The 12,036-nt window shown below is 44.3% G+C and overlaps 1 protein-coding gene across 1 annotated transcript; it reads right to left on the bottom strand.

The window, feature by feature from the left end:
* Positions 1 to 11,509: 11,509 nt before the first annotated feature.
* On the bottom strand, positions 11,510 to 11,824 carry LOC131294370 (uncharacterized). The gene has a single exon (XM_058322419.1). It carries the CDS (start codon positions 11,822 to 11,824, stop codon positions 11,510 to 11,512), a length of 315 nt encoding a protein of 104 aa, XP_058178402.1.
* Between the last annotated feature and the right edge of the window lie 212 nt (positions 11,825 to 12,036).

The raw sequence follows: 12,036 nt of genomic DNA, 5'->3' as shown, positions 1-12,036 counted from the left end.
CAAAGGCAAAGAAGAAAGAAATAAGAGCAAACTTCCTAACCTATTGTTCTAGTTGTGCCGTTCGAAAAATTTACCGATTAATTATGGCAATAAATCGTTTTTTATCGTTCTGCAGCGAGGAGGCGGCGAGTTGTGGTTGGGACCCCAATCGCCGATCCAGATTAAGGCGAGATGGCTGCAGAGGAGGGCATAAAAGGGCAGCGCATGCCGGCTGGCGTGATGTTATTGAATGGCTGACGGAAGGCATTGAACCACGGCTTCGCGATCGCACGCACGCGAACAATTGTGGAAAAAGGCGAGCGAAAAAGATACAAATCACTGCAAACGATGCCTTCCTGGCCGGTTGCGCTGTTGCGGTATTGGAGGGAAGGAAAATACCAGCCGCCCCATGGGGAGACGCAGACCGTTCGAGGTTCGAGGCGGCCAACCATCACTGGTAGCATCCGGCGCCGTACCATAAACAAACATAACTGAACTTTAAGTACGCCAGCATGACATTGTACCCGTTGTTACATGACGCCTTGCCATCGGGAGTGCCTGCGGTGCAAAAATGAGGCGAACATATAGAACCTGGGCGATCGGATGAGAACGGTTGAACGGTTTCGAGCCCATCAGCCCATCGTTATCGTGCACATCAGGAGATGATGTTTCGAATTGGACGTGTCCAACACCAGGAGTGGTCCATCAGGAAAGGTGTCGCCATGTACGAACGCTGGAAGCAATGGGCAGTCCCATCTGCTGACCACCTTTTGAAGGAATAATTTTCTACAAATCCCCCTGATGCTTTTTCAATTGTGTAAACTCTTAATAAGGGGTATAAAACCTTTTTCAGATAATGTTTAAAAATGAAAAATAGATACAAAGGAGGAAATTAAATTTCATGTTATTCCAAAAATGAAAATAAAAACAATACCAAAACTAATAAAAATTACTTCAATAATAAAAGCAAGCTAACTAATCACTCCAATTCTCAACGAGTAGGTAAAGATTTTTCCTGCTTCTCTTGCCTTCAATAGCTGCGTTTACCCACCGTAACTCAATTCCGTTTTCCATTCGTTTCTGTTCGTTTTTCGTTCAACTAAGTAAACTTGCGCCCGTCGGAATGTGCTAAATGTTCCGAAATCTAAAGCTCAACCGGCCCCATCCAAAACCTGCGCGCGATCGCTCGAAAAAGCGGCGAAATTCCGTCAGAACGATCGCTCCGCACAGACAAAGCGTAATTGCGTTCCAATCTGGTGCGAGTGCGCACCCGTTTGCATTTTGGATTTAAGTTTAGATGGGTTACGGCCGTTTGTGTGTGTGTGTTTTTTTTTTTAATACGATCTTTTCTTTCTGCCGACTTGCGCGAACGATAATGGATTGCAAATGGATCCTAACATTCCGTGCGCAAGGCGCGTGTGATGTTCTCTACGCATGGCGCACGGGGCAGGGGTTTTTGAGAAACTAGGCTACCAAAAACGCCACAATAAAGTCGAAACAGTTAACCCGTCCTCGGCCCAAGACGCCACCCGATGCGGCGCACCAAGGTGGCAGAAAAAGGTCAACCACGGGAAGAATAGCTTTCTCTGCCCATCTCAAGTCTCCGGTTTGCGGATTCCCCGGGACTTGGATTACCATTCTCTGATAGCGTTGTTATAAAATCAAAACTAGTATCTACTCTTCTTGGGAAACCTGTTCCCAGAAGAAGAAAAACCCTCCAACCCGTACGAAATAAATGCTCCTATACTAATAAAAATAAAACTTTATCAGCTGGCAAAATTTTGCAACCGATCTGGTGAAACTGCGTGCATCAGAAAACGTTTGCCTTAGCAATCACCGTTTTCGATCATCACCTTCGTCATCGAGGCTGTCTGGCCAGGACTGTCCCGCTATCGCAAACCCGACCAACCACTGGAAAGAACGACCGGCCGCTGACGCATATTCGATAGTCGACCGCATCTGTTCGCCGAAAAGCAAAATGGAAGAAAAACTCATCCCCAGATGGCACAGCGCTTAATAGGTCATCGATTGATTCAGCCCCGATTGGAGCGCCAAATGATCGCGACGACTCCATTTGGGGACGTTGGACACCTTGGGGGGGCCAATCGGTGGCTATGATATACCCGCTGTGAGAGAGTAGAAACCGCATCAGTCATTCATTCGGCGTCCCGAGAATCAATTATTAGATACCATTTTGCTATTTTCAGATCAATTCGGAAGAAAAATGTATGAACCAAATTTTGTGGTAAACAGATAAATCCCTTTCTGCAGGACGATGGGGGGGGGGGGGGGGGGGGGGGGGGGGGGAGGGGGTTGAAGGGGAAAAGAGTATGAGAAGAGGCCCAAAATGGCAAACGTCCATGCATAACGCAACATTGAAAAGTCGGCAGGAATATATAAGCCTACCGAAAGCCGAGAACTTCAACGTCCGATAAGGCAACGAACCCGTTTGCATATTTTTACAACAAATCGTCACATGCGTTTGTTCAAACGTTCCGCAAAAACACGACAGGGAAAGATATATGCTGGAACTACCAAATAAGTGGTTTGTTGAGCGTGACGCAGTGCGGCGAAAACGAAGCAGGACGGGAATGTTTTGTCACGAAATTTATGCATCTCCACCGAGAGTGTTCGATGGAAGGCATTAGATAAGGAACCGTTTGTCCATGCGGTGGCACGGTACGGTTTGTATTGGGCCAGGTAACATGGGCGAACACTGGGAGGAAGAATCTATTTCACAACACAATTAAAAGATTTCCTCCAAACGATCGCCGCTGGCAAGATAAATTAACAGCACGGTGCCGTTCTCAGGTGTGGCGAAAAGGAAAACAGAGTATTTTATCGACTGACAAAGGTGTCTATTCTAAGGCGATGTTATGATGCGGCTTATCCGTCGTCCGGTGTTGAACATGCATTATAAAGGGACCACCACTGGAACAAATGCCTGAACATGATCGTAAAGAAGGTGATTTCTACTGCTCAACCGACCGCGCAGTCACGGAATGCACCCTGGCAAGAAGCGCTGAAATGGCAGCATATAAATTTGAATTTCATACAGCCACCCGATGTACCATTTTTTTGTAAAATGCAAACAGCACCAGTTCAATCCAGAGTGTTCCTTCATCTTCAGTTTCGTAGCCCGTTGAGTTTGAAGTGTTATTGCCCGCATCATAAATGCAGGCACGAGTGATGTTTTCGCAGCAGAGAATTGAATTTTACAAACGAATCGACCATTCTACGATGCATTAAACATGAGTCACAATAAAACGGTTCACGATGCATCCCCACACGGCACGAGTTTTACCACATCAATCCAAGTTTATTGCCAACAATCTTTTAATTTAACACATTTCGTCGAGGTTTGATGGATTTCCCTCCAAGTTTTACATTTTTTAACTCTCTATGAAACCAACCTAGAAATAAATGTTTAAGTGCCATGGCAGTGTAGTTAATAATGCACCGATCCCACGAAAATCTTCTCACATTAGCAGATTAGCCTAACTATCGTAAATTAAAGCCTTATGCTTCCGAGCCCGGTTTCGATTTCCTCCCACCACATCCACCCATCGTTAATAAAGGGATTCCCAATTGACACCCAGGTGTGATCTGCGCGACCGTTAGCTTTTCGGCCGCATCTTCCCCAGCACCATTATCGATCGCACACGATGGCGTCTGCCGCTGCGTTAGACCGAAATCAAATTTGTCACCACACACGGCCCCCAAACCCGCCCTTCCCTTCGTCCGCGAGACAAGCCTTGTTCGGCGCACCGGACCAGATCGAAGCGATACCGCCGCTGACCTACTAACTCTCGTCTACTACGGAGAAACAAGAAAAGCGCACGGGCAGCGGAACGTAAAGCAAACAGACGGAAATGTTTCTCCCCTCCCCACGCCCGGCTGAGAACTCTCCGGTTTGTTTCACCCCGCCGAAAAACTCCAAAGTGCCCCACGGAACGGGGTTGAAGTGATTCGAAAGCTGCGCGATTCCGCTTATGGTCAGCGCGGCTGAGCCGAAGTTGACCCCAAAAAAACGATCGGTGGTGATGGGAGGAAGATTAAAAGAACAGACGTAAGAAGCGTGGCGCACCTATGCCCCCGATCGGATGCGCTTGTTTACATTTTCCGGCCCGATAAGCGATCAGTGCTCTTCAACCTCTTGGACCGGAGATTATATTTATTACACGCGTTACATTATCGGACACAACGATCTGTTGTGGCTTGAAAAGTCTGTCATAATGCTGGACTCTGCTGTTAAATTAATTTCTGATCGTCATAGACATAAGAAGGAAATTTATCTGGCATTCCATCTTATTGGAAAGGTCCTAACCTTTGGCATGGTATTTTTTTAAACTCGTTTTCCTGTCTTTCTTGTCATAACTAAAGCATTCTTCCACTAAACCTCTTTTCGATAACAGTGCCATACATCCTGTCCCTCATGACCAAAGCGCCAAAAATGTGGGCCATCGATTTTCTTTTCGCTGACGCGCCAAAGTCTACTTACGTGCAATTGGTTCTACCTTCCGGAACATTCATCATACGATGCTAAAATGGCCCGTTTTTTTCTGGAGATCTTCTCCAAACAGTGCCGAACTGTCGATCGGACAATGCGGCCCAATGATGACAGCTATTTTGTCCATTTCGTGCCGGTGATCTTCCGTTTCTCATTTCCCGTCGACCCCGCGAAACGTGACCAGCGCCCGAGGGTGGGAGACAATTGAAACGATTCTTGAAACGCCTCAAAACACGGTGAAGTGAGCAAAAATCTACAGTTACGCAATTGCGCGGAAAGGTCAGACTGTGTCGGAGCGTCTGCTTTTTTTTATCTTCTTCCTCCCGCGCCAAAACGCGAGCTCACGTGATGCTGTTATTATGCTGCACATACATCTAACTTCCTCCGAGTAACCGCGAGTGCGCCATTTTCCTTCACCTCGTGTATCTTTGAACTGTTTTCATTCTTTTCTGCCGTTCGATGTTTTTTGCTCTCCGCGATTATCGATGGACTATATTTTTTCTTGGTTTAGCAACACTTTTTTCGTAGCCATACCGAAAAATGAAAAAATTGGACGCCCCCCCTCGGGCGCACCAAAAACGGAAAATTGATCCATCAGTCGGGCAACACGTTACCACAAGAAACGCAAAAACACCACTTGTCTACAACATGGGTTAACTAAATGGATAGTTTTGCGACAGCGGTCAGATTGATGTCAGTGCCTTTATTTTGCACAAACATAATGAGACACTGTCAACAGTAGTCGAGGCGAGGGAAAGGCAAAACAGGATTAAACGTTGCCGATCGAAGCGGATATTAATTAACTCCGACGGCCAGAGTCTATCTTTTTTGACAGCTAGAGAACGCGCGTGAAAGTGTGGATGGATTAAGTTTCAAGAAGCGAAAGAAGTTGTGTGTTTGAAGAATTTAAAGTAAACCGGTCCCGTTGCGATTCGTCTGCGCGATACATGTCTGACTATTCTTGTCCCGAACTAGCGCACACGCCAAATCTTAATCCACACGACAACCGGTACGGAAAACGGTCGCGCGCGCTCGCTAAATGGGTCAAGTTTTGTAGGTTAAACCTTATAATCAATCATCAAATTTGATACAACTGGATGATTCTATGAGACGGGGAATTGCAGACATCAAATTCATGAATGATGAAGATGAATTGAAATAAAGACCATTAATAAATATTGCAAATAAATTTCGTTAATTATCAAGTCTTTGAATTTTAAATGTCTTCAAATTTAAATTGATTTGTATCACCAATCAAATCAAATCATCAAACAAACTATCACAAATATAAAAATTGAATTAATTTTGTAATTTAATGGTTACTAAAACATTATCACGAATAGTATTTTCGTTTCATATTAGAAAAATTCAACATTAAGCCATTTAAATTCCATTTTTGTTACATAAATTATGAAAAGATCTGATCAATTGAATCATAACAAGTTAGTAAAAAGAATAATTTCATCCTTTCTAACTCAATTTTACATATTTTTCTGGAAGACACGAATAATATCTAATGAGAAAAGATAAATGCTATCAGAACCGCATGTAAAGATTGCGTTTTAAATATGCATTGTAACAGGGTCTTTGGAAGATTTGACACGCCCGCCCTCAGACTGTTTTGCTAAGTCAAATATAAAATATCAAGAAAATATAAAAGTCGGAAAGAAAGTCGCTTCCCGCTCAAGTGTTCACGAAACCGTGTTGTCAGAGTAAATACCACCTCGAGAAGGGCGAGATAGTAGTGATTCCCGCAACACATGATTGACTGATGGGATGGTTTAATTCCCCTGTTGTTTCCCCCTTTTACAATATTGTGACCTATTCGCTAATGGATTCCATCGGTCGGGTTTCTTTTCCGGTCCATTTTCGGTCCCGGCTCCCACACGCTGCTTTCCATCTCCAAATGATTTCCATTCTTATCATCAATCTCGTGCGTGTCTTTGATCCTTTGATCCGTGCCGGACGCGACACGACGGGTGTAACCCCCTTTTTTCTGCGGTCAATCGTTAAAGGGCCTCACTTCCAGTTCCAGCCACAGCGCGAATGAGTTACCAGGTCACCGGGCGATTCGGATAGGGACGCGCCACACCACATAAACACATGCCAATTTGAACGTCCGCAAAACACTCCCTTTCCATTGTCTGGCCTGCGCATCCCGTTGACCTTCGTCAATAAAGGAGTGGAAAAGGGTCGGCCCGAAATGGGACAAACTGATTGTGCCAATTTTACCATCCGGCGTACTTTCCTGCGCGGATTGCTGCCATGCAGGGGTTAGCATCGGGCTGCTGGCTGCGCAATTATGCTCGTCGATCGTCCGATAATCGGCTGAAAGATCACGCTCGCTTGCTTAATCCACTGCATCCATGCGTCCCGTTCTTCCTGGTTGGCTAAGGAAACAAGCTTTCTATGTATCATACAAACCAAGCGGAAAAAAAAGGAGAAAAGCTACACTCGATGTGAACATTCAATTGCGCAATGCCCATCACCTTTGAACAATCGGTTGCTCGACCCTTTTGTGGTGAGGGGAATTGTTTATACGACGTGGGAAGCCGGTCGGCAAGATCACATTACACTTTCTTGCTGCGTGTTTTGACCCGAGCATAATATATTTTCTCATCTATAAAGACGACTCTTCCGTCTCGCAAACTTGACCTCGTTGGTCAAACAAGAAAGATTTTTTTCTACTCTCGCTGCAGGCGAACTATCGACTGTTGGTTGTTACAATCGATACCAGGCGTTTTTTTTACCTAGTGTAGCAGGTGAATTACCGTCCCAAACCAAAAGAGGAGAAACAAGATCGTTAACTGTGGAGGCAGTTTGTTTATTTGCCTCAATAAACGTTCCTCGGGAGAGACAAACACCTTCACCGGGCCTTCGAGTGCCGACTCATAAATGTCCGTAGAAGATGATCTCCAGTTGTGACTTTTGCCGCCGAAAGTTTGGCAAGTCTCGTCATATTTGGAGACTTCCAAGGCATGACCCATTTCTTTTGGAACTATCTTCCCAGAACATGCTGGTCGCAAAATAATCGAAACACGTCTATCGCCGCACAATCGGCGCCGGTACAACCGAATCAGGTTTCAGCAAAGGAACATCCGTAAATCCCACGTCAAAATGACTCACCGTTCTTTTAACGGGCGTTCCAAAAATATTCCCAATCTCTCTTCCATTTTTCCAAACAATCTCCGCTGGAATCGCAAACCCAGGGTAAACTTTTGACACTAAATCGACTTACAATCTTTTCGGTTACAAACAACCAACGCATCGAAAGCTGGCAGAAACCAAATGCCATATTCTTTCCTCGCGGCGTTTATAAGTTGAGCGAACTCGTTACGGCGATAAAGAAGAACATTTATCGTTAACATTTATATCCGTTCTTGATGGAATAAGTTTTATTTTGTGGAACCACATCCTTTCCTTTTTATGGCCATGCCCAACAAATCATCCACGCCCGCCGGTGGATAGCAATCAAATGTTTTAATGAAATGCTTCCTTATTAGTCAGGGCTTAAGCCTGACGTTAAATGAAGCGTAACGAGAGTTTTGCACAAACGATTCGCTCAAAAAGAATGAAGCGTAGAATGAATGATTTCGTACCTTTGTTTTCGATGCAATTCTTCACAATCAACACTTAACTCAAATGATGTGGTGTAACATTTTGGGCACTTATCTCCACAAGGTTGTGTTCGTTCAATCACTTGCCAAACGTGAAGTTGGTGCAAATTTAAACCGGAAATGATAGGAAAAAAGTTAACAACATTTTTACTAATTGAAGAGCGTTAAGAGATTTGTCAAAAGTATAAATTTCATTAGAATGCAAGATGGTTCTTAGAAAGCAAAACAAATAGTTCTTGGAAACATACTCAACCGAGAGAAATAAACTGTGCTTTTATTCGCTTCAGGAACCGTCCGTATTTTGAAATGTGTTTTTGTCAGAATAATTCTTCGTGTGCAATGAGCCAGCAACGTCCAGTAGCATAAACAGCAACGCTTACCTCCAACCATAACCGTGCAATTTTCTTCACTGTTCACGATGCTGGCGCGAGGAAAAGGAGCAAAATCAAAACAGAACCACAACAAAAAAATACACAACACGAACGAATAATGAGGCAACACCCGTTCTACGCACAATTTAGCCGTTTGATTGTACATTCATCAGAGGTGGGATGGTTGGTCCCCTCTCGGAGAACCCATCCCATCCCTTCCAATCTCCGGAAGGGTGATTATGGATGGAGCATTCCTTCCCGGCTCCCCCCCCCCCTCACCCACAGGCACAATCCCTGCTCGCTGACTTGCATTCGATTCGCGAGGGTTTAAAATTATAGCGCTTCAGATGTAAATTACAACCGTTCCGATCGGCTTTCTCAGTAGCTGGCTGGCTGCCTCAGCTGATTGGAACTGGCGTTCGTCGCTTGGAACACCCAGCGAGAACTTCCTTGGCGGCTAACAACCCGCAATGGCTCTCCGCTCAAGCTTGCAATCCCTTAGTACCCCGTTCGGCGTCCGCTTGGATTTTAATTCTTGCGATACAAATTTTATCGCAATCGGCCAGATCGGTGCTCCCCGATGTGGGTCGGGGCGAGGAAAATCGTTCTTGCAGAAGCGGGGCAAGCCGAGAGACTGAAGTCATATTGGCGTGCAGTATTTATTAATCGCACTGCTAGATAGATGTTCCCCTTCGGATTTAACGGCTTCCCGTAATGGTAGAGGGATTCCTTTTTTTTGTACAAATCCGTTTTCCTTCGTTACCATTTCGCTCCTTATTATCACACCTAACTGTAAAGCGTCGGAGATATCACCGGTTCGATTTCGTTCGGTTAGCATATGTTCTTGCAAACGATTAAAATGGAAAACGAACATGGAAAAAGGGGGCATATAAAGGTTCCATTTTTTTTTTATGCTTTATAATTCAATAATGTATCAATTATGCTCACTCAACGGTTTAATCGTTACGATGCTCTCTGTGCGGGAGGGAAATAGTGGAAAATTGAACTGAAAAAAACAAAACTGAAGTTTTTTTAAAAATACTTGCAAACAGCATTGTTTGTTGGTTCTTGTTGGTTAATGAATTTTTAAATTAATGTTAATTAAATATTATTCATTTTTTCTACGACGTAGAAACAAACTTCAATAAGAATTCGTTCTTTAAAAAAGTGCAATGATAATGCATTTTTATACACCGTGTTAATACATTTAAAAGGCACCACTCCGAACTAAACTTTCTTCTTGTGTGAAAAACATTTCCACACAATATTAATTGAATAACACTTACCCAATGGAATCATGCCAAGAGACCAAAACGAAAGATTCGGCAAAACTAGTAGGAAATGTTAAGCGATCCATCACACTGCAAACCACCTACTCGCCCGAAAGCTCACGTAGCATAAATGGAACCGTGCGCACCGGGCACGCACTCGAAAAAAGGGCAAAAAATCGGCACCCAACGCATCCACGTTATCAGAATACAAAATGTGATGGCAGGATGTGAAATAAGGTTATGCTCGCGCACCGTCTAAACGCCAGTCGGGGGCAGATAACCCCTAGCCGGCCGGTCGATTAATCAATCGGACACTTCGGCACACGTCGTTGGCAACGGTTAACCCACAATTTAGCGCCACAATTTTCGGGCCCCTCAGAGTGGCGCCCCTCCTACATGCTTGCGTTTTATGTTGATAAGCCTATCATGCTCCGGCCGGGTCCTCCTTTATTGTTATGCAACGACGCCGTGGACCTACGTCTCAAAAATCGAACACTTAATTGCTGATGACACACGTCACACGCGAGCGTGACGCCATGACGCCCCAGGCGAGCTTCTAGACCACGTGCCACCCACTCTCCCCTCTGGGACCGCATCGACCAAGTTAGGTCATTTCGATTCGTTGGTCTGTCGTTTTCGAGACCTAGTTCGTCATCGACAGTACGGGTAATAACTCAACGTACTACCAATATTGTTCGTTCTTTTTTCTTTTCCTACACGAGGGAAAGTAGTCCCCAACCGTCTCGTGTTGGTAACCCAAAAAGGACAACCTTTCTGCAACGAATGCAAAATGTCATGTCATGTCGTGACGTAAGGAGGGCGTAAACACTCTAATCGCAACTACGCGATCGTTGAAGCGTTGTTTTCATAATATTTGGGCAATCAACAATGGAACGCTCTTCTTGTTTCACGTATTCAGCTATAACCAAGACCAGTATGAATTCCGAAGTGTAAACGCAGAAAACCTAGCCGGAAGTATGAAGTACGCCCAAACGTTGCTGAACTGATAAGGCAAATTTGTTTTCGAAAGGGAACGACGTGCAAGCCATAATCCGCTCATGCGAGACACAGAGACAGTTCGTGATCTTCATGTAATCTAATTATGAAATTATGAAAATAATCAGGAGTCAATAACCAACTCCTTTATCTATGAGTCAGAAGAATGAAACACTTAAAGAATATATTGCAATCGTTTGTACAACCCTTTTTCCCTTTTAAACTTTCCCTAAGTTCTATTTAGACATTTCGTTAGTTATTCTGGTACATTCTGTATGATTCTTTCATCTGATGAACAGAATTGTAATTGGTTAACAGAAAAATTGCTTCAACAATAAGTAAGGTTTAATGTTTTTCGACGTTCTTTTTAAATATTGCAAGCACGGAAATGATAAGCGTTGCTTCACATGGTTACAATCAATTTAAAGAATATCAAATTATGTAGCCGGTTTCATCATTTTAATAGCAAGTAATGTAATGGAGAAAAACCGCTTTATTATTTTCTATTATAACTGAACCTTTCCCTTTCCTCACGCTGAACCAAGATTCTACACGCAGCAATAAAAATCGGGTTCCGAGTGGAAAACGTATGATTGGATTATAGCCATAATTTAATAATCTATCATCTTTCGAGCGTTTTTGGTAGCGAAAATTAGATGTGCACGTTCAAAGTAAAACGATTTTGATTCCGATCTAACGGGTTGTGTTTATTAGCTTCTTCCTTTACTCATCGTTGCAGCCAACATTGGTGCAACTGTTGATTTTCTAACCGAAAAACGGAATGCCTCCTCCCAGGGGATTCCCGGCAGCGGGAAAGAACGATGGAACGCTGAAGTTCGAGAAGTTCGCCAACGTCGGAATGCCCAGCGAAGGGAACGTCAGATTGGTTGGTAGGAAACGGCTAAAGTCCGGTAGCGACGGACCGGTTCCGTTGCCGGCGCCGGAAAAGTTGAACCCGCTTGAGAGGCCATTCTGGAATACATCGAATGCGCCACCACCGAAAGCCTGAGGCCACTGCGGTGCCGGAAGGGCCAGCCCGATCGCTAACAGGGTCGAGAGGCACAGCACAATACACTTCATCTTGCTTCGATGGGTTTGATGAGCCTTGTTGTTTCAACGTGGTGACCAACTTGTTGGTCAACGAGTGACTTTCCCGGGAACGATGGTCAGAACGAGAATGACTCTAAACGCTCACCTAACGCGGTTCTTTATAGTGGAATTGAAATGTTTGCATAATGACGCCCTTTCCGATGCATTCCCAGTTGTGTCAATGTTTTGATGGGTTTAGAGTG

The sequence above is a fragment of the Anopheles ziemanni genome, chromosome 2, assembly GCF_943734765.1.
Source record: "Anopheles ziemanni chromosome 2, idAnoZiCoDA_A2_x.2, whole genome shotgun sequence".
NCBI lineage: Eukaryota > Metazoa > Arthropoda > Insecta > Diptera > Culicidae > Anopheles > Anopheles ziemanni.
The sequence above is the reverse complement of the archived record's forward strand: the minus strand, read 5'-3'. Positions and strand labels throughout refer to the sequence as shown.

Excerpts from the sequence above, each read along its gene's own strand:
- LOC131294370 (XM_058322419.1), bottom strand. The coding sequence starts at position 11,824 with ATGAAGTGTATTGTGCTGTGCCTCTCGACCCTGTTAGCGATCGGGCTG.